The 24,242-nt window shown below is 37.3% G+C and overlaps 1 protein-coding gene across 1 annotated transcript; it reads left to right on the top strand.

Moving 5' to 3' along the window:
* The first annotated feature begins 93 nt into the window (after positions 1–93).
* On the top strand, positions 94–20,389 carry iffo1b (intermediate filament family orphan 1b). Its single transcript, XM_081388069.1, has 9 exons — positions 94–1,224; positions 7,646–7,706; positions 9,166–9,261; positions 13,727–13,867; positions 17,063–17,244; positions 17,333–17,453; positions 18,853–18,942; positions 19,148–19,281; positions 20,157–20,389. The coding sequence occupies exons 1-9, from the start codon at positions 230–232 to the stop codon at positions 20,239–20,241; spliced, it is 1,905 nt and encodes a 634-aa protein (XP_081244195.1). The 5' UTR covers positions 94–229; the 3' UTR covers positions 20,242–20,389.
* The last annotated feature ends 3,853 nt before the right edge of the window (positions 20,390–24,242 follow it).

The following is a 24,242-nucleotide window of genomic DNA, read 5'->3' as shown; positions in this document are numbered from 1 at the left end:
TCTTTTATCGCTTGCTGCAGTGAGAGTCGCGTCGTCTCCATCAGTGTCTGTTCATCCTTACTCAGCATTCACGCGCAAGCTGTAATACTCTTATCTCGTTACATAAGGCTTTAACGAGTTAAATGTGGACATTGTCGTGTCATTGGGTCGCTAAACACTATTGACCTTTGAAATCAAGCCGTTAATTATTTTGACGTCAGACTTTTGAAGTCAGACATAGCTGGTGTTCATGCCCGATCTGCAGCGCTTCAGTTTTCCGTACCGTAGCATGAATTCTCCTCTCCATCATCATCATCAGCAGCAGCACCATCAGCATCAGAATCCAGAAGGACCCGGTCATCCCGATTCTCCCTCCGGTTTACTCCCCGAGGCTGCTGTCCTCGGTTCTCCTGACCCATCCTCTTTTTTTCTCGAAGAACAACACGGCCCTGCTGGCGTCTCTCAAAACGCATTTGACCTTACTGCATCCTCTTACCTGCACTTCAGTCCATCCTTCCACTGGTCCCAACCTCCTCCACCAACAGCCATGGCACTGAGGAACGACCTGGGATCAAATATAAGCGTCCTGAAGACCCTCAATCTGCGCTTCCGATGCTTTCTGGCTAAAGTGCATGAACTGGAGAGACGCAATAAGATATTGGAGTTACAGCTTCAGCAGGCTTTAAACAGCAATAATGCGGGTGGATGCGTGGAAGACCGAAAGACCAAAGACATTGGTGTCCAGACTGGGTTTATTGGGCCTATTGCTGTCCGGCCTGGGTCTCTGTCCTTCCAAAACACCAACAACTCTGCCAAAAGACCCACTACATTGTTTATGCCTTCTCTTACGAATGTCCTCAAGCTTGAGCCCAATAAAGCTGACGATGAGACCACAACTGACCTGAACACCAACAGAAACCCAACCATCACGGTTAGTCTGTCAACACCCACCACCGAACCCGCCTCGGCCAACACCAATAACTCTAATAATACTCCACAAGTGAGCAGCGTTGGCATCGGGACGCCTCCCAACCCTCCTCCTCGCTTCCTCCCGGGCACTATCTGGTCCTACAACCACACTCGTAAACTGGGAAGCGGGTCAGAGACTCGGGTCACTAGCCCTGGAGTATCGTGGGTCCACCCGGACGGCGTGGGTGTCCAGATAGACACCATCACCCCAGAGATCAGAGCACTTTACAACGTCCTGGCCAAAATCAAAAGGGAGAGGGATGAGTACAAGCGAAGGTGAATATAGAGATAATATAGATGCTTATTATGGCTGAATGTTGGTTTATGAGAAAAAGTTTCTGTGTGTGGCCCTTATGACAAACCTCTGCTGCAAAGTCTTCCTTTTGTTTTAGGAGTGTAGAGAGTCATGGTGGCTTTGTGGCATGGTTGCCAATTTGAATGATCTAGAAAAAAAAAATTCTTCACATTTTGTGCTGCTAACTTTAAATACCAAATAGTTTTGGCAGCAGTTATTTATACTAAATTTAGATAGAAATAGATACTATTTACACTAGGCTAAGTGAAAATAGCGATAAATTATATTTACACTTTAAAAATAGCATTAAGCATTAAGTGTAAATAGTAGTTAGATGCTATTTATAGCCTACTTATAATAAATAGTGGCAGATATTTGCACCTCAGTGTCGTTGTACATTAAACAATATGCAATAATAACATAGAGTGTAAATGGTTAGCCTATATTTATTAAAATTATTAAATTGATGCGCCTTATTGGGACAATAAAGCCCTCCCTACACCTACCCCTAACCATAACCTATAAACACGATATTATTAAACACACGTTAAACACTTTTTGAATATTTTCTTCAGGTAACACTTTATTTTAAGCTGACATAGTTACACGTTACTACATGTAGGCGTACTTACTATAGTAATAACAGTAGCCTAAATTATGCATAATTACAAGTAGGCTAACTAACCCTAAACCAAACCCTAACCCAACTCTGTATTAAGTACATGTAGTTATTTAATATTGCTCAGTACTTATTTGAGTACAATGCAACTATGTCTCCTTAAAATAAAGAGTAACCTTTCTTCATTTTTATTGAAAATAAATGCCTTTCCGATCTGATATGTGATGGGAAAAGGGAGTAGAGCGAGTTCGGCAAAGGCGGATACGAACTCGGGTCATTTGCATCAAAACATTATGCCACGCATCTTACTCCTACACAATTGCTACTGTTGACAATCCAGCATCTTCTGTAATTTTGTTTAGCCCAACCAGATGTCAGTGGGTGGAGTGTAAATAGTGTAAGTAGACACTCCGAATCGCTTTTTTTTTAATTGAATTTCAAGAAATTATAACATTTGACTTTGATAATATAGACTAATTTGCGATTAAAATGTATTAAATTAGAAAAACCCAAGCATTTTCACTTTTGAACACCATTGTATTGTCCAATCCAATATTTTATTTCTTTTACACTGGGCTATTTCAGCATGTTCCAGTGTCCCGCCCTTCTGGTGCTGAGGGGAACCCGACTGGCGTTGACCTCTGATAACCTGTGCATCAGTCACGAACAAATCTCGTTTCAATGCAGAGCAGACTGCAGTCACTTTGCTCTTCCTGCATGGGTTACTTTTCAAACCTGACAACTCTCGAACCTGCAGGTGTTCAAGACCACAACTAGCCATCCTGCAAGTGGAATTTGTAAAAAAATGAAATAAAGTGAAACCGAGTTGAGACTTGCAACTTTTGTGAGATAAAATAGAGCATAAATCATCTGCTGGCAGTCATGTGCAGAGACATGAAGACATATCTCTATGTCCTTATTTCTCACGGCTGCTGAAGTTATTTGAATCAATCTGAGATGTTTGAATGGAATTTTGCAAAATATATGGGATAAATTTACTCTTAGTAATCTGTGAAGGTGATATGAGGTGTTTTTTAGGATGGGTGGAGATAAATGAACTTTAAAAGGGACCCTAACTATTGGTATATACCAAAGGGTTTTGTCAGTTGCCAAGCTAGAGTTGAACATGAGAAGCAAAAGGAAGGAAGATAATATGTACAGTATTTAGAAGATAAGAATCAGCTGGAGGGGAAATAATGCGTGTTACTCATAAATGGTGGTGTTCAGTCAGGCCCACGGCTCTTTTTATGTCCAAACCTGCAGAAGCCAGAGCGCCGCATTCCACCTGCTGTCATTCACATACAGCAGTTTTATATAGGGCTGAACTGACCGTCAGATCGCAAACTCATTACCGTCTGTTGACTCATCAGGACAGGTGAAAACACTGTTGAAAAGCACAAAAGTCATTTTGGCTCCCTGTCTTAAAACCGCCTGCTTCATAACGGATGTTATCGTTCAGCATCTCTCCATTTGACTGCTTTGTCATTTGCTCTGGCAATGCTTTCAGCTCTTTTCAGACTTTCTTGTCTATATTTATTTTCTGCTTTGTCTTTCTAATTTAGTAAGCAGAGTTTCGCTATCTGTGGCTCTCATCCTCAAAAGTGTTTTTCTATCTATCTGTGATAAAAAGCCATCAGCCAATCAGCCATCGTTTCAACCAAGCAGATTAAAAAATGTAATACCGTGTTAAAAATAACCAAGGCATGTTTTCCACACTGGAACATACGTTAAACGGAAACTAAGGGTATTTAAACACTGGGACCAATGCGATAATTAACAAGACAACAGGTGGGAATAATGAACTAATCAGAACACAGCAAAACTAGGTCTCAGGGGAACACAAAGGAACTCGAGATGACCAAACATTTGACACTAGGATGGCTTGAGGGTGAGTAAATTATGGTATAATTAAACATTTTTGGGTGAACTAACCCTTTAATATTTTTGGTGAAACTGTGATACATTTTCTTCAGGATTCTTTGATAAATGGAAAGTTCAAAAGAAGAATATTTATTTAAAAAGAGCAATCTTTTGTAACGTTATCAATGTCTTTAGTGTCACTTTTGATCAATGTTATGTGTAAAGTATTCAAAAAAAAATTACTTACTCTAAACATTTTAACTGTAGTGTGTATGGGCAAAATTATGTTGGCACCCCTTTCTAAAACAAATCTAATAGTGACATTATAGACAATTCTGTGTGGAAAAACAGGTTAGTGAAGAAGTTGACCTATGCACAAAGCAGGGAACATAAAGAAATTGTTTGCTATGTCTGTTGTGACTTAGTATCCAAATTAGGGTTGGGTATCATTTGAATTTGAATGATTCCAATTCCGATTTCGATTCTGCTTATTGATTCCGATTCTTATCCATTCCTAATTTCGATTCCAATATGGTAAAAAAAAAAAAAAACTTGGATATCGTTCACATTTAATCTTATTGCAAAACATTTAATTGTAGCAAATTCTACGAGGTGGCTAATTCGTACGAATTCATACGACCTCACACGAATTTTTACATTTTACGAATTGCCCAATTCGTATGAATTCATACGAAAGTACTACCCCTGACCCCGCCCCTAAACCTACTCATCACGTGGGTTTAGATAAATCGTACAAATTCGTACGACCTCACTCGTACGAATTCGCCACCTTTTTATCACTCGTACGAATTCGTACGAATTGGTCGTGAGATAGTGTTGGAATATCATGAACAAAAATAACAGGCTTAAGAACACTTACGCAAGGAGCATTTGCCTGTGGTTTAGAAATACCATACCAAATAAACACTCCGTAAAAAAATAACAAATAAAAAATTAGCAATCGCATCAAATAGATACAACTGAACAACGATATGATTGAAATTTTTCAGATTGAAATTTGAAAGATTTTCAGGTATTCAAGTACAGAAACTGTAATCAAATGTAAAATAGCACTGCAATTTATAAATAAAATAGCCTATACATTACAAATATAGTTAAAAAAGTTAGTGACATTATAGAGACAGCAGCAGGAATATTAGGCTGCTGTCACTTTAAGAGTTGCACAGATCCAAAATAGTTACACATGCCTGCATCACTGAAAACAAGTCGTCTCGCGCTTGAATGGTTTAAAAGCATGTTTTCGTTGGCGCCAATGGCCTCGTGGTCAGCGCGCCGACATGTAGCTCCGCTCGGGCGGCCCGAGTTCGAGTCCCGGCTCGTGGACCTTTCCTGATCCCATCCCCCGCTCTCTCCCACCTCACTTTCTGTCAACTCTCTACTGTCCTGTCCCCCCCCAAAAAAAATTTTATTAAAAAAAATATATATATATCATGTTTTCTGTGAGCACACTTTCGATGTATGCGCAGTACAGAAAGTCATACTGAAATGCTCACAAAGGAATCGATGAGAGGATTCGAAATTTACATTTTATAACAAGTATCCAATTCCTGACCACAAGTATTTGATTCCATAATTGGAATCGATTTTGGATTCCCAACCCTAATCCTAATTGAACACCTTTGGGATTAATTAGAACTGCAAACCAGGTCCCATCACTCAACATCAGTGCCTGACCTTTTGTCTTCTTAAACATTTAATTTCAAAAGATTGGCAAAAGCATAAATCCCTCCCTTTGCTGCAATAACAGCTTCCTCTCTTCAGGGACGGAGTTAATTTTTAATTTTAAAAATTAAAGAAAGAAATTATTATTTTCATTCAAAAGTCACAGTAAAGACAAAAAATATATATATTTCAAGTAAATGCAGTTCTAAATTTCAATTAATCAAATATTCCTAATTTTTTTTATTACAGTTTCCACAAAAATATTAAGCAGCACAATTGTTATTTTCAGCATTGAAAAAAATAAACATTTTTTTCTTGAGCAGTAAATCAGCATATTTGAATCATTTCTGAATGTTAATGTGACACTGAAGACTGGAGTAATGATGCTGAAAATTCAGCTTTTATGTCATGGGAAATAAGCATAAGAGACTTCTTCAAAAACATTAAACCATCTAACAGACCCTAAACTTATGAACGGTAATGTAGAAGGATAGAAAAAAATGTATGTGTTCTTTTGGAAACTTATTGGTCCAATAAAAAGCATATTAAATTCACATTAAAATATTCACATGAGGCTGAGCACACTTGCCATTTTGTATAATTTGTCTCATTTAGTCCGCTCTATTACAGTCATGGCATCCAGCAGCAGTGATCTACGTTATATCTGCATTGCAGTACGCACACAAGGTCTCAGGCTGCAGAGAAGCAATCTCTCTCTCGCTCTCTCCCTCCACCCTCTCTCCTCACGTCGCTCGCGTTATCTGTCACTCTCCTCAGTAATAATTGAATGTTTGCACCTTGAATTGGCAGTAATGCACGGTCTCAAAGTAACCTTGCAGTCCAGTGAGGATGTTTAATAAATGTAGAGGCTGCTGCAATGTTTTGAATGTTAAGTAGATCTTACATAAGGACAGGGCTTGTTGGGTTCCACCTCATTACACTATACTACTGCACCGGACAATATTACTGTTGAACAGCCACACAGTAAATTACTGTAGAGCTGACTGGGCTGATGGATCATTTAAAAGGACTGAATGGATGCACTTAAGTTGAGCTAGCATACTCACAGAAACAAAAACACTTGCGTGTGAAGATCACACACACAAATGTACCTTCTGTTACGGGAAAAATACATGTTTTGCATTAGTTTTTTACTGCTTTACAAGAGCAATATTAAATTGTCTTCCATTGCTTTGGATTTTATATAGCATAAACCAATGTTTACACAAAAATGAAACTTTTGCCATCATTTACTCGCCCTTGTGCCATTTTAACTCCTCATATGTGGAACATGAAAGGAGAAATTTTGAAGAATGTATTGGTTGTGTTTCTCCATACAATTACAAAGACTGGAGGCTGGAGTTTTTGCGCTCCAAAAAGGATGTAAAAGCACCATAAAAGTTATCCATATGACTTGTGCGCTATATTCTAAGTCTTTTCAAGTTATGTGATTAGTTTTGTGTGCGAAACAATGAATCATTGAGTCAGTCAGATTGTAAATGAATCATTTAGGCCAGTTTTGTGAACCAGATCACCTGATTCACTTAAAGATTTCACTTCTTTTGAATGCACTAGAGAGAGCTATGGTAGAAAGATTTTCAGTAAACCATGGCTAAAGTTATAGCCGATCTAGGGCCAGATTTACTAACAGCTTACTCCAGCGCAAACCCTCTTTTGGCGTTAAAAAAAACTACTGTCAGGATTTATTAAAAACACGCAGTGAAACATTTGCGCTGAAAAGGTGTGGACAGGGTTATTTTTGCGTCTGACCTTAGTACATATGCATTTGTAGGAGTTTCCCTTTTAGATGCAAAATTTATGGAAGGTTGTGCTAGTCAATTTCTTGGGATTTGCGCCATTATTTAATGCCTGTTAAGCATGTCTAAACCCATTTTGCGCCTGTTTTGCTAATAGATCACTCGCACCTGATTATCAGCGGCTCTGTTTGTTTACGACCCTACGCTAATTTGCGCTACTCTTGGTAGATTGCGTTGGTCATTATGGAAATTATCCGGCTGCATCTGTGTTCTTTAAATTGCACGTCGTCAGTTGATCACGCCCTGTTTAGTAAATCTAGCCCCTAATCTACGGCTTTAAATATATTGCACGAGTCGTATGGACCTCTTTTTTTATTTTACTTGATGTGATATATTCAAGTTTTTAGCTAGCTAAATCGAAAAGTTCCTGTTGTTGGGTCATGCTTTGCTGTTGGTCCTGATGTTCTTGTTTTCTCCTCTCAGATGGGAAGAGGAATACACCATGAGAATGGACATGGAGCAGAGAATGAATGACCTACAGGAGGTGAGGAACACTTTTTCAAGCCAAACCTCTTCCCAGACAGCAACACAGTGTCGGCCCAGATCCGGGCCACATCTGGTACATGTGGATTCCACGCGTGCCAGTTGTGGGCCGGATCTGGGCGACACTGTGTTGCTGTCTGGTTGTTAATTGATATTAATTGCGTCTACCACATTTAACTTCCATTGCAACCTCAATGTCCTGACAACTTTTTAATTTAGTCCCCGTTTTATTTATTTCACTAGAATAATGTTAAACCAAGTCTTTAAATAAATTACCATTCAAAACTTTGTGGTTGGTTAGATTTTTTTTGTTTTTGAAAGTCTCTAATGCTCACCAGTCACCAAGGCTGCGTTTATTTGCTCAAGAGTACAATAAACGATTAGATTTTTTAAAAAATATTAATATATTTTAAAATGCAATTTATTCCTGTGCAAAGCGGTCATCATTCTAATATGCTGATTTATGCATATCAGAAACATTTCTTATTATCAATGTAGAAAATAGTTGTGCTGCTTAATATTTTTGTGGAAAGCATGATACTTTTTTTTTCAGAATACGTTAATGTTCAAAAGAACAAAATTGATTTACATTTTTAAATGTTACATTTTAAATGTCTTTACTGTCACTTTTAATCAGTTTAATGCATCCTTGCTGAATAAAAGTATTAATTTCTTTCAAAAAAATCTTACTTTTGAACAATAGTGTACAGTACATCACTGGAGACTGAGTAAACAGATCAAGAAAATGATGTTGTCTGCGGTTTGAGGTTTTTGGCATGTTTTACCTTTGGGATCAAGTGTTATGTACCTTTTTATTAGGTTTTTGCCATGTTTTACCTTTGGGATCAAGTATTATTTGGATGAACTTGGATTCAGGAGAAGCTCTTGAGTCTGCAAAACATTGTAATAATCCTTGTTTAGATGTTTTACTTAGATGCAGTTTAGACGCAGTTTTACTTTAGTAATAGATTATCTAAAAATTCTACAGTATAAATGCTGAATAATACTTGATGATAGCAATTATTGCTTAATTGAAAATTTATCTTTTTATCTCTGTTACTTTAATATCTGAAATCTAGTGTCAATTCTTAGTTTCAATTGATTAGGTTAAACCTAGTCTTGAACCAGCCTTAGATATATATATAAATATATAAAATAAATTACTGCCCTGTCTAAATTAATAACTCAATTTTACTGTGTTCTTAAGCTCTTCTATAGTAAATTAATTATAAGTTACAGTTTCTAAGTAATTATTTACAATGTTCAGTATGCAATTATTGTGTACGTTTTTGTTCTATGTGGGTCAGTATTGTCATTCTGTTAGATATGAAGTTAGGTTGGGTTTTTGGAAGTATATGAGTAAAATTGTGATGACTTTGGCCAAGAAAGTGTGTTATTTGTACAGAAAATGAATTGGTTATCAATAATAATAATGGATATGCATTTGTCTATGTGTGTAGGACCTACAGGAGAGTGAAGAATGTCAGGATGAGTTGGGCCTCAAGGTGCAACAGCTGAAAGCTGAACTCGTGCTCTTTAAAGGACTCATGAGCAATGTGAGAAGCAAAACACACTCTCAGTACACTCAAACAACAAATACATGCCTCAAACACACTGGACAGGACAGGAAATGATCACCCAAAATTAAAATTATATGATTTACTCACCCTCATGTCGTTCCAAACCTCTTGTCAAACTCCCTAATGGAAAATTGTGCACAATACAAAAATTGTGTATTGAATGTGTACTTGTAGTGTACTTAAAAGTCTTAAAAGTATATTTAAAACCTTAAAAGTATATATTTAAAAAAAATACTTGCAGGTAATATAAAATTAATGAATAAAAGTTAATATACTTTAAATGTACTAAACTGCAATTTCATTATTATAAATGTGTGGCATTAAAGTATATTTAAATTTACCATAAATTCTTGTCAGTACATTCGGCAGTTCATTCACACATACACCATATTGTGAAGACAATAGAAGTAATTATGAAATTACATACAAATATGTACTTAAGTCCTACTTGCAGTCAGTAAGTGGGTCAAAGAAATATTTTAAGTACTACTCTATAGAGTGCTGCAGTAATGACATATTTTTGTAGGCCTTTGTTAGTTAGATTACCCTGGTTCCCTCGACAAAACCTAATTGGACCAAATTTGGCTTTTGGATTATTGCAGAAAATAAGCTCTGTGACTAACAAAATCTTACAAACGTTTTGTTCATTGTAGGGGTGCAACGGATAAAAAAACTCACGGTTCGGATCGTTTCTCGGATCAGAGTCACGGATCGGATCATTTTTCGGATCAGCAAAAAAAATTTTTTTTTCATTTATTAACACTTTTAAATTATTAAATTAAAATATATAAAATCAACTTAAAATGCACAAGGCATAATATCTTCTTTTTAACATAATTAATGAAAAACAACTTAAAGTGCAACATAAAAAGGCATCTCCTTCCTTTAACCCCTTAACGGTCACCGTACCGTATACGGCACGCCTAACTTTACTTCCCTATATTACTATTTAATCCTAATCTAATTATGACAAACTATATATCGTTGGAAAGTTCTAAGACTCCTAAATAGATATTTAGGACTGTTTTTTTGTTATAAATTATGTAGGAACATAAATAGATGAATTTATGACAAGAGTGCACCTCAAAAAATCTACATCATAACAGGCGTTTATGGCGTTTGTCACAAAAAGTCGACGCACACACTTTTAATAATTGAAACTTTGGTTTTCATGCTAAAAGTTCATAATAAAACATTTAATCTAGTATTTGTCAATAAAAAAATGTATAAAATAATATTATCCTCTAAAAAGTATAATATACATATTATCCTCTAAAATATAATATTATCTTTTTTATTGCCTTTTTTATTACATCACATATTTTAGTAGTTATCATAAATTAGGTATCATTTGAAAGCTTACGATCTCAGAATTCACCCTGTGTAAACTGTTTTGAAATTGGACATTGTGTTACCATAGAAACGGTACTCTAAATGATTTTATCAGGCTCCTCCCCTTTTGGGCGTCATCATGTTTCATAATTTATGATCAAAATATTTTTTAATCTTGACAAAACACATATTGTCAGAAAGGTCTGAGTCTCAAGGTTCCATATTTTGTGACAGAAGTGATATTTGGACAGAAATTTATTAATTTGTTATGGTAGAATGCATACAGTTAAATTCAATGGAATTCAATGACACCCGGTGGCTATTTTTGGTAATACGCCTAAACAAAATCTCATGGGAACTTCAATTTTTGTGATATCAACTTCAAATTTGGAACACAACTTGGTTAGATATATGGCTTTGATTTTATAGTAATTTTTTTGTAAAACATATTTTGTAAAATATATATTTTAAATAAAAGAAAAATATTAAATAAATTATATTTGATTTAATGTAAATTTAAACTTCCATAACTTTTTCATACTTTAATTTTTTGAAGTGCTTTCAATTCAGTAATAATCTGCATTTTTTTCCCTTTAAAACAAGACCAAACTTGGGTCTATACTCCAAAGCATTCTTGAATTACAACCATTTAAGCTTGAATAGTGCATTTTAATGTCCATTCTCAAAAAGGGGGGTGACAGCTAAGCGGTTAAACATGGACCAATGCTTGATGTGTTTCCACTGTCATATAGGGCTGTCAAAATTGCTCAAAAATGACGTTCGAATATTCCCTCTAAAAAACACATAGCCTATTCGAATTATTCGAACATCTGGTTGCGCATTTTGTAAATGACGCGCATTACGTCAATAACAGGACAAATTAATACAAAGAGACATAACTACTTGTATGGGTAGTTTATTTAAGTTTAAACATATTTGACAACGTATTACCTACACAAAAACAAGTAAATCAACTAATGGCCAAGACCGCAGACCTCACTCTCGCTCGCTCGCACTCGCAGGCACTCTTTCTCTCTCTCTCTCGCCGTTACCCATGCTGCGTTCACACCAAACGCGAATAGAGTGTCTGGCGCGAGTGATTTCAATGTTAAGTCAATGTAAAGACGCGTTTACGCGCGTCTGGAGGTTTGGCGGCGCGAATGAGGCGTCACGCTCTCTGCGGTTCATAACGCTCGCCATGACCACGCTGTGTGTGGACTGAACATGCGCACAACTTTTTTTTCATAAATCAATCCGCGGATCACGTGTGTGCCGAACCGAAGATATTGATCCGAACGGATCACGGATCAATGATGATCCGTTGCACCACTAGTTCATCGTGATAATCCTCACAAATTAACATGTTTCATTTTTGAAGCGTAAACAATCGGCAGAAGTCAAAAGCTAAACGTAGGCTATAAACAATCTATGCCACAGTCTCTCGACTTGGATCACCATCACTAAGGGTGCGTTCACACTTGGCATGTTTGGTTCGATTAAAACGAACCCTGGTGCAATTGCTCTGTTAGTGTGGTTCAATAAGTGTGAACGCTGCCATCACAACCCTGGTGCGCACCAAATAAGTTGACCAAGACCCCTGTAAAGAATGGTCTTCGTCCGCTTCCGAACGAACTCTGGTGTGGTTCGAATGAAATATGAACGCAACACAGACCAAAGACATGTAAATGAACCAAAAACGGTACATGATCTCACAAGATGCAACCCTAAAAAGGACAGAATGCTCAAGAATACCTGTTGCGATTTTGCCCATCACAGTTCAGTACAAGCATCAGAACCGCGTCTCCTCACAGCAGATCTTCGTTTGTGTGTGTGATGGAGGGATTCCTGCCGCTGTTTGACTCCTTTACACGTTTTATAAGCTCTTCACGAGTTCTCAGATGGTCTAAATACCATCATATGCAGGCGGGCTACGCACATACAACGAGCGCATTTATCCCAGCACACAGCATAGTTTTGGATGCCAAAAACAAGAAGTTCCATCCCAAAATATATAAAAGCTGACCAATCAGGTTGTGAATGTATCCCTATGCCTTTAGGTTCGGTATCTTTAGGTGTTAAAATGCCAATGTGAATGCTAAGCGGACCAGGGCTAAATGTTTTTTTTTTTTGGTCACCCTAGGCTTCCGACAACTCTTTCAGCCTTTGTTTAAAAACATTTTCCCCGGAAAGCTTGAGTTATAATAGTTTGCAAGAGCGTGATTATAAACAAAATTTGGCTGTGAAAGCGTACTAGTGAGTCACTTACTGTTCAGCTGATGGCGTTGAAAATCACAAGAGGATATTACTGATGTATTTTATATTGTAGAATAAAACGTGAAAATATTTTGAGCTTGTTCACCACCGAAAAAAACATTGACTTTGGGACGATGGAACCAGAAGTGCTAAAACTCTGATAGGGCTAACTCATTGACCTACAAAAAATATGCCATCCCTTCACCACTCTATTTCAAAGAATGCTAAAGTTGTTTTTCAATGCAATAACAGTGAGTGGGTTCTGGACAGTAGGCACTGAATTATCAGGAATGCGTTGGTTGACCAGTTCCAGAGCAGCACAAACCGGCCTGGACCAGAACAGGAATTCATGTTTGGTCTAAGCAGCCATTTGATTTCATTACTTTGCTCATTTAGAGTTTAAATCAGCAAGTCACACACACTCAGAGGTTTGTTTCTGGCGAGCTCAAGGACAGTAGTGTTCAGTAGTGGATGAATACACAGATAGTGTATTCATAGCAGCTTCTACATTCATAGCACTCCACAGTCATCTTATTTTCTGTAGAAAAACACTTTGTATCAAACACTCTTCCCAGAAAAGATTTATCACACAGTTCAGAGTGTTAAAAATAGCTTGTTTTTGAGAATGAGTTCAATACACACATTAGCTGTTTAGCCTAAAGTCCAAGAAACACAAACATCACAGTTTTCCTCATTGTGTGCCAAAAAAGACATACCACTGCAGTTTCAGTTTCACATCATCTTAAACTACAGTGCCGTGAATACTAAAAATGGTACTTTATAGAAATGAGTTATTAATCATCTAATTATGCTTGCTTCAAATGACATGTTCCCACGCAAATCTGTACACCTACAGAACCTGTCGGAGCTGGATAGTAAGATCCAGGAGAAGGCCATGAAAGTGGACATGGACATCTGCAGACGTATTGACATCACAGCTCGCCTGTGTGATGTCGCCCAACAAAGAAACTGTGAAGATCCAATCAAGATCTTTAAGGTATTCACACACTCAAACAAACATCTGCACTTCCTGATTTCTCTATGTTATGTTATCATTATTGTTGTGCGACACATCTAAAGGGATTGTTCACCCAAAAATGAAAATCACCCTGCAGCCCAAAACTTGTTGCCCACTGAAGCTAAGCAGGGTTGAACCTGGTCGGTACCTGGATGGGAGACCTCCGGGGAAAATTATTGGTTAACTGTTGGAGGAGGTGTTAGTGAGGCCAGAAGGGGGCGCTCACCCTCGGGTCTGTGTGGGTCCTAACTTCCCTGTATAGTGATGGGACATTATACTGTAACAAACACAGTCCTTCAAATGAGACGTTAAACCAAGGTCCAGACTCTCTGTGGTCATTGAAAATTCCAGGATGTCCTTTGAAAAGGAGTGGGGGGGTGCAAGATTTGCCCATTGGCATCTGTCCATCAGCATGGCTTCCTAATCATCCCCATATACACTGATTGGCTTCATCACTCTGTCTCCTCTCCACCAATAAGCTGGTGTGTGGTGGGCGTTCTGGCACAAAATGGCTGCCGTCGCATCATCCAGGTGGATGCTGCACATTGGTGGTGGTCGAGGAGATTCCCCCCCGCCCCCCTCCATCTAAAGCGCTGAGTGCCAAGAAAAGCGGTATATAAATATTACAATAAACAAATTATTGTTATTTCATTTACTCACCCTCATGCCATCCCCGATGTATATGACTTTTTTTTCTTCAGATAGATTTTTAGGAAAATAATACAGCAATCGTAATGGTAATCCATATGACCTCAGTTATACAAATTTTTAAAAACTTTTTTAAACGATAAATCATTCCTTTCTGTCTACTGTCATACAGGCATTCTATAGAGGGACATTGTGACACGTTATGTAAGTGCGTTGTAAAGTTCACGTGAGAAGTAATGTGGAAACACAGAGGACTGTCACTTCTCACGCGAGTTTCACAACACACTCAGGTTGTTTGGATTACCATCATGATCGTTGTGTGTGGTTTTCACCCTATTAACCCATTTCACTTCCATTATGTGGACTCACGCGATATTTTTTTTCCCAGGATGGTAGGGGAAGACTCATGAATATTCATTAGGGAAGTCATCCCTGATTGGTCTTAACCCCAGTGACGGGTAGGTTTAGGGGCGGGGTTAGGTGTAGGTCATCAGACCAATCAGGGATGACTTCCCTAATGAATATTCATGAGTCTTCCCCTACCATCCTGGGAAAAAAATATTGCGTGGACTCACAGAGCTTGATTATTTTCTGAAAAATATTTGTTTGTGTTTATCTGAAGAAAGTAAATGATGAGAGAATTACATTTTTTTTTGGAGAACTATCCCTTTAAGCTCCACTGGCAATCTTTGTCCTGAACACTGTTAATGTAAGTTAACTAAAATAATAAAGTGCTTAAGAAACGTTTAATTTCCCAGTTTCGTAGCCTAATTATATATTATATGTAATATACAATACTGCTCAAAAGTTTGGGGATGTTAAGATTTTAAAAATGCTTTTGAAGAATTTTATGCTCAAAGCTGTATTTACTTGATGATAAATACAGTAAAAACTGTTATTGTCTGCTAGGGGTTGAACAAAAACGGAAAATGAAAAAGCTGAATCTATTCACAAGCAGTTCTTTTAGTGAAAACAAACTCAGGTACACACTTCTCAAAAGAAACAAACAAAAACATGGCAAACAGAACAACCACTATTCATTGACGAGATCTGACAAAGACTGAAACAAACAGAGGGCTATAAATACACAGAGGCTGCATTCAAACTCGCATACTTCCCTGCTATAAAGTAGTATGAAAAACAGTATGTGACAAAAGAAGTATGTCCGAATTCACAGTACTCATAATAGTTGGCAAAAAGTACCCGGCTGACCTACTTCTTCCGGTGAGATTCTGAAGTGTGCATACGATAGACACTTTACTATCCCATGAGGCCACGGGAGAATTTGTGGCAGTGAAGTGACGTAACTGACACTGATAGGTCACATGATAATGACAACATGGCGAATGTTGTACGTTCGGATTACATTCATACAATACACATTCATACTACATAGAAAATACATTTTAGTGGTCCTGAAGTTAATACTTGTACAAAATAAGGACCTACTTATACTTGGACACAGCCAAAGACACACTAGGGACTAGACGACATAATTAACAAGACACAGGTGCAACACATGGGGGCAAATCAAAAACCATGGCAACCGATGAACAAAGACAAAGAACTTACAAGGACACAACTAAACAAAACGCAATCCCAAAACAGACGGGACATTGGGGACATTTATATTCTGAAATATTATTACAAATGTATTTATATATATATAGACTGTATTTAATGAGTCATTTTACATGATTTCACTGATTTGGATGTTACGTAGAAAGAGCGTTTAAAGGACGTAATGCGGCATCATGTTTTCATAATGGTTGGAAGCTAAAATCAAACTGAAACTATCGCATCCCTAGTCGTTAATTCATCTTTGACAGCAAGGGGGCCCCCTGGTGGTACGGGGCCCTACACAACTTGTGTACTGTCCAAATCCAACTTTATCAGCGTACATACAGTACACACACATTAAGCAATATATACTATAGCAAATCTCAACTGCTTAATTGCATGTATCATCCTAAAATGTAAGTATTATCACAGAGATCTAAACCTGATAAGGTATGAAGATATTTGGATATTATAAACATTAACATGATTTTCTGTAAAGCTGTTTTTTTAAAGTATTGTGAAAAGCGCTATACAAATAAATTTGAATCGACTAGTCTTGTTTTCACTAACAAAATTTAGTGAGGATTATGCTAAAATGCCTGATGCTTCACAAATAAACCTTTTTTTTTTTTTTTAGGTGATTTTTCAGTTTCAGTCATTTTACTGGAAAACCAAAAGAACATTTTCTGCAATGAATGTCATAAATATGTATCGTGTAATCTTGCACGCTTGTAATTCACACAGCATCCCCCTCTCTGTCTCTGACTCAGCTGCTGTGATTTTCTGCTGATGCCTGCTAAAGTGTATGAGGCACAGAGAACTGATGTGTATTGCGTTTTCGGTAGAGTAGAAGAGGGAGTGGTCGAACCAATAATGTTTTTTGTGTGTTTGTTTCAATGTTACGTTGGGTCAAAAGTGTTGAGGTTAAAGTTATTAATGACCTAACCCTCTCTCTTGCTATCCCAGGTTCCCAGTCCTCAAAATGCCATCACCTCTCGTGCCCGTAAACAAACCTCGCAACCTGCCAATGGCAGCGAGACAGATGAGCCAGTCAGCACCTCTGAGAGTGATGGTGCGCGAGAAGATGAAGTGTGCACCCCTTCAACCCTCCAGATCAATGAAGAGATGCAGAGAATGTTGACCCAACTGTGAGCGATTAAAAATGCCTTGCAGTGTTTGGTCAGAACTGCTTGTTTGTTTATGACTAATGTAATGACTTACCTGTGTATTTGCCAGGCGTGAGTGTGAGTTTGAGGATGACTGTGACTCTCTGGCTTGGGAAGAGACAGAGGAAACGCTCCTTCTGTGGGAGGATTTCCCAGGATGCACTTTAACAACGGACACTAATCAGGGCGAGGTTAGTGCACTGGGTCATATGGTTTATATGTGGTTGATATTTGTTTGAATGCGCATTATTTCTTACTACTTCCACATTTATTTATGCACTTAGAAACTTTCCCATGATTAAAAGCCTTTTAAGAATTCAAGGGTCCATATCATATACATTCTTTTTCAATATTTTTGACTCACTTATAATGTTAGAGACTAAAATGTGATGTAAAATATTTTCCGCCTTCTTTCCTACTTAAAATTAAACGGGCTGTTTTTGCTACTGTAACTATAACAGTTCTATGTAAATGACCTCTGTTATGATTGCACATTTTTGCATGTAAAATAAGTGGCAGTGCTTTACTGATTGTTTGCTGGCAGGTCCAATATAATTGTCACTATCTCATCTTTTTTAATAACAGCCTCTTTACAAAGCCTTCGTTACATTTTGACTGGTTCACAAAGTTGATTAATTCTTGCATTTCAAAATAATGATTTTTTACCTCATTAATAATAATGAATCAAAACTGACAAAAGATTAAGCAGAGTGTTATAAAACATACAATTGAAAGTACAGTAGGTACAATAAAATGAATAATATTTAAAAAATGTCCTGTCGAAATCACATATTTAATTTATAGGCATAATTTATAAAGGACCTTCAAGACTTTTGATTATAATCCAAACATCTGATTTTTTGATATTCTGATATTTTGTCTTGGTTTCCAGTAAATTAACACATGCATCTTTACATCAAGTCACACACATATAAATAACTTTGCAACTACATGTCAATTAACTCTCAGAGTATTAGTAGAGTTAGGGTCAGAATAAGTTGACATGCAGAATGTCTGTTGGTGAATCATTACAATAAAGTGTTAGCAGATATTAAGCAGACAGTCTACTAATATACTACTGAGAGTTAAAAGACATATAGTTGCAAAGTTTCTTATAGTTATTAGAAAGTCTAAAGTGGAGCATCAAAATAAAGTGTTGCCGTAACTTCCACTTGTTCCACACTTGTTCAGTGTACAAAGGAGAATAGGATTCTACTGGTCATCCAGTCATGGGCTTCACTCATAGGACGCATGCAAACACACACACACACACACACACACACACACACACACACACACACACACACACACACACACACACAGCTCATATCTAGGTCAGGGTACTCAGTCAGGTTTGCTGGGGGGCGGTTCGATACTAAACATTACTGACATTAGTTAATGCGATGTGGGCTAGAAGTGTGTCGCGTTTCATGGAAAGCTCAAAGTGTTTAGAGTTTTCCATCTACGGGGTCATTAATCTAGTATTTTATTTTCCCTCTGGTCAAATCTCATCTGCTGGTGAGTGCTTGTGCTTCTGCAGTGAGATAATGTGCCTGTGGGATTTCTCTCTCTCTCTTTCTGCCTGGACAGGAGGAGAGTTTGGAAAAGGTGATTAAGGACACTGAATGTCTTTTTCAGTCTAGGGAGAAGGAATATCAGGAGACTATTGACCAGATTGAGGTGAGAAGTTTGGATAGTTTACTTAAATTTCATGCTTTATCACATTATAACACAGCTATTGAGTGAGATAGTGTACTGTCAGCCAATCATTATCACAAAATAATATCACAATTTTGTGATAATACAGTACTTTATCTCTGTCAGTCATATAATTGTAAGTATGGAAGCCCATCAGCCTGGTCTGATGCGATCTGTTTCTCTGTAGTTGGAACTTGCCACAGCAAAGTCAGACATGAACCGCCATCTTCACGAGTACATGGAGATGTGCAGTATGAAGAGAGGACTGGATGTGCAGATGGAAACCTGCAGGAGACTCATCACTCAGAGCGGAAACGAAAAGTATGCATATATCTACAAACATATGGGCTTTTGGCACTTGACACTGTTCATACTGTATCCTGGGTACTAAGATTTTGAGATTTCAAACTGTACATTTAACAGGGTTATTATTGTTAACTCGAACTAAAACCATAAAAAAATGTTACTTGAAATAAAAAAATACTTAAGCTTATTTAATTTGAGCTAATTGCCAAGGAACCGTTCCTTATTTTCATTTAGTTTAACTTGATGTACTAAAACTAAAACCAAAATAAAATGAATAAAAACTTAGACATATTTGAAAAACTAATACAAATGACAAAACCACACAACCATATTACTAAAACTATTTTCCTTTTAAAATTAAAAGCAAAACGGAAAATTCAAACTATTAATAAAAACTGTAATAGTAACTCTCAATGATACTAAAATTACACTGCTGTAAACCATGAATTTACATTAATATGCATATTCATGAGGTCAGCAACATAGATCACAGTTCACCCTAAAAGGACAATTCTGTTATACTCATCCTCATGGCTTTCCAAACCTGAATGACTTTCTGTCCTCTGTGGAACATGAAAGAAGATATTTTGAGTAGACTATAGAAGTCTGGTTATCAACATTTTTCAAAATATCTTCTATGTTCCAAAGAATAAATAAATAAATACAGGTTTGGAATGACATGAGGGTGAGTAAATGATGATTTTTGGGTGATCCTTTTAAGTATTCTGAAATGTACTGCAAAATAATACTGTCTCTTCATCACTCTTTCTCTCTCTTTTTTTTTTCTGCTCAGATGCTGAAATTAAACAGCTACTGAAAGTTATATTTTACTATTGCCCAAATCACAAGAAAGTGTATTTTGTTGATTTATTCTTTTTACCACCTTACAGCAAATCCACTTCTTCTATACCTGGAGGAGGTGCAGATGCGAACGGAGAAACAGAGAGGGATAAAACCGAGGAAGGAGGAAGATAATGACGAGAATCTGAAGAAAGTGTCTGCAAGAAGAAGAAAAAGCACCCCTCATCTCTTCACGGCACCAATCATCAGTCCCACCATCAGCCCTGCTCATGTTTATGCAGACTATCCAGTCACTGCCTCTAGTGGTGGTAAATGGAATTACATTGTGTGTGCTGACATTTCCCCTCTGGTACTGTTTTCACACCTACATCATTTTAAACATGAGAGTCCTCACAAGACTGTTCGCTCTTATCTGATTTCAGCGAGCCCGTCCACCGGCGAGTTTCAATCATGTTTTCCGATCTCATCCCCAAATGTCTGAGTCATCGTATTTTCATCAGTGAATACAATCACTTTTGATTTCGTATGTCTGGCAGAGAATCACTGACAATGTTTTCACAAAGTTTCCATTTCCTAGAGACTCTGAGGGGACATTTGCTCACTTATTGTTGCCGCATGTACCGTTACGTGCCGCTGTAAGCCGTGGGTCAGTGGGTGTGTTGTGCTTCCTGTCTGAGCTGTTGTAAATACTGGGCTGTTTATGCTAGTGAAGGGTGGAGGTAACTGTAGCCTGCACGTCCCCCATCTCTGTGCTCAAATTCACATGAAATATATGACATTTCATGCTAACGGTATTGTGCTGATGCCAGGCTGCTTTGGAGTCTCGGCTTAGAATAATGAACTCTTTTGCTTCCTCCCTTTGCGGGTGGAAAACATGAGTGATGGGTGAGGTCAGACGAGTGAGATTTGAGGATGTTATGGCTTCGGTGTACATGTCAGAGCGTTACGCATGTCAACCGCTGTGTTATTTCCTTTTCACTTTTCCCCTCATTTTTCGTCTTTAAGATAAATGATATTGAGCCTTTTTCTCTGCCGGTGGAGATACATTTCCGAAAATAGAATTTCATGAAAATGCTGTATATGTATCGCTGCTATAGATATGAGACCTGCTCAAGTCCGTAAAAAGTATCTAGTATTTCTATTTTGGATGGTAAAATCCTTCTAGTGTAGTTTGCCATTTTTCTGTTTCGTGTCCTTAAGATCTTGCTGGTGCCTCTGATGGCTGAGGTTGATGCAAAGATCTGTCTGACCTGTTGTTTTCATTGTGAATAGACTTGAAGTCCAGACTGGCTGTGTTCTGTTAAGAAATGGGTGGGAGAGTGGTCTGTAGAACAAGGTTATATGAGAGAAGTCCTTTAGAGCGAGACCCTGAAGAGTTATTTTCATGCTAGTGGTGATAGTTGATAGTCAGAGCATCCTATCTTTTCATAGTCTACCAGTGATCCTGTTGGTTAAACTCATTGATGAATGATCTAAAAGACCCCATCAAATGTTTAACAAACTGTATATATTTTTCTTAAACAGATTTAATGGAAACCCATTTCTGCCTCAGAGTAAATAAAATAATTTTAAAATCAAGCAAAAAAGATAGTTGTGACTTATCTCAGTTGCAACTTTATAACTCACAATTGTGACTCGTTTAGCACAATTTAACACACTTTTATTTTTAGAATAACGATTTCATATATCACACTTGCGTCATTGTTTCTCAAAATTTTAACCAGTGTTGGCTGTAACTTATTACTAAGTAATTCATTTCCCTTCAAAAGTAAAGTTTTTACTGAAAAGTTTTAAAGGAATTACTGTTTTTAATGTAAACTCCCTTTTGGTCAGTTCAATTTTATATTTAAAGAATAAAAAGAGCAGTTTCATGTCTATCCTTGTATCGTTCAACTGGTCGAGGATGATATGGGATTTAGAAAGTAGTAAGTAATGCGAAACTTTTTAGAGGAAATAATTAGTACAGTAATCTAATTACACTTGTGAAGATACAGTATAATTAGTAGCTAGTAATTATTTACTTTTTTAGAATAACATGCCCAACACCCTTTTTTTTTTAGTTTTATCTCACAATTGTGACTTTTGTTTCTAGTAATTGTGACTTTTTTCACAACATTGTTTCTCATAATTGTTACTATATCTCACAACTGCTTTCGACTTTTTCTTATTTTTAACTATCTTTTTCAATTTTGGTCTCTGAGGTCGAAATGGGGAATATTGTTAGGATTCTGGAAATCCTGCAAATTAAAGGTGCAGTATGTAATATTGACAGCTAGTGGTTGAAATGGGTACTGCAGTCCAAATTCGAAATATTGGAGAGAGTTTTCTCCAAGTGTGTCCGACTGCGTCCCGCAGTACTACAATTCACGCCCCTTTGTTACGCCCCCTATGATGAAACGGCCATTCGCGATGTCATCAGAGCCCCTCCCTCTGGATTCGCTGATGTCATCACTAGTACTGCTCTTCTTCTGCTTCGCTTTCCTCACTTTTAAGCTTCACTATTGCCACCTGACAATGTTTTCCTCAGTTTTTAAAGAATTTTAAATATGAAACTACAGCACATTTTAATTTTATGGAAAGGTAGGTTTAGGGTAAGGTTATAATTACCATTAGTGTATTAATCTGATTCTATCATTTATTTTATGTTTTACTAATAGCTGTTATTTCATACTTCACTAGAACCCGGAGTGTCGAAACACTATTGGGTAAATTGGCAGTGGGTGGGATCACACAGACTAAAACAAATATGTATGTTTGCACATTTCAAAGTAAAATAATGGTCTTTCAGAAAAGCAAGTACGTGAACTTAGCATGTTCCCTAAATGTCAGCAAACAAATATTGGTATTTGTATGCTTTGGTACAGTCAAAAGAATTGCATACAGCACCTTTAAGATTTTTTGATCTATTGCAAGGGTGTCAAATCCTGCTCCTCCAGAGTTCAGCTCCAACCCCAATTAAACACTCCTGAACCAGCCAGTCAAGGTCTCACTAGGCATACTAGAAACTTCCAGACAGGAGTGTTGAAGTAAGTTAGAGCTAAACTCTGCAGGACAGTGGCCCTCCAGGACCGACTTTGGACAACCCTGGGTTAGATAGATCTACTGGAGAATAATCATTCAGTGATTTTCTTGAGCAATATATCATGCAAATTAATATGTAATCTGATTCTCGGCTGAAGTTCTCAAGAACCTCACGTGGTTTGTAATAATCATCTCTCCTTTTGGGAGAGCACTTTCTAATTCTAATCAAACGCCCACAAGGACTAATACAGTACAGAGAAACTAGCAAACCGACATTATGCTGGCTTTGTTGGTCATTCATATCTGTAGTCTTGAGTGTAAACCACAGCTTGAATTCAAGAATTGAGACTAAAACTCTTTGACAGAGACGTTTCGAGTGCCAAATGTGAAATAAAAAATCATTCAGGAGAGATATTTCAAACAGTGAAAATGCAAACTTCATGCTTTTGAAAATATGGTGCTGTACATCCAGCATGTAAAAATCGCTGAGTGAAAGCTTTAATAAACACATGTCACAGTACATATCACTTTCTATGATGAGCCAGAACATAATTTATTCATTTGAACAATATGTTATGAACCATCCTCGGGTTGTTTTTCTTTTTTTCTTGTTCAATTTTTTGCATACTGACTGATGAATAACACAGTGTGTCTGCCTTAGGTTTTTCCCTCTGACCACTGTGAAGTTCTGTCGGGGAACTTCGATTTTACTGAATATTTCAGTTATTTCACATTATTTCAAAGATGTTCTATGGGTACCAACACATTTGATTTTGAGGAAAAGGTTTTGTTTGTGAACTAATATTGTTTGTGACATTTCTGCTGCCATTGCAAACAACTGAGCCGTTGTTTGTCCACAGAAAATCTTTTAATCGAGTTTATTTGTTATTGTTTTGCAGCACTGAGCTGAACTACGTGTGTAAGACTATGTATGCATGTGTATATGTACTGTACGGAGTGAGCACTCCAGGTTTCTGCAACAAGTAAGTGGTTGTTTTCTACAGCAATTTACTTCTTGTTTGTTGCTATATGACCTTAAAGCAAAAGTCTTTTTACGAGAATTCTGTTAACAATTCAATAACCACAAATCTTGTCTTGTATGAAAATGACAAAAGTGTACAGTCAGGAAAAATGACTCATTGGAACTGACTGAA

This window comes from Scardinius erythrophthalmus (genome assembly GCF_964197995.2).
Source record: "Scardinius erythrophthalmus genome assembly, chromosome: 16".
NCBI classification, from domain to species: Eukaryota; Metazoa; Chordata; class Actinopteri; order Cypriniformes; family Leuciscidae; genus Scardinius; species Scardinius erythrophthalmus.
This window is presented reverse-complemented; position numbering and strand designations above follow the sequence as displayed.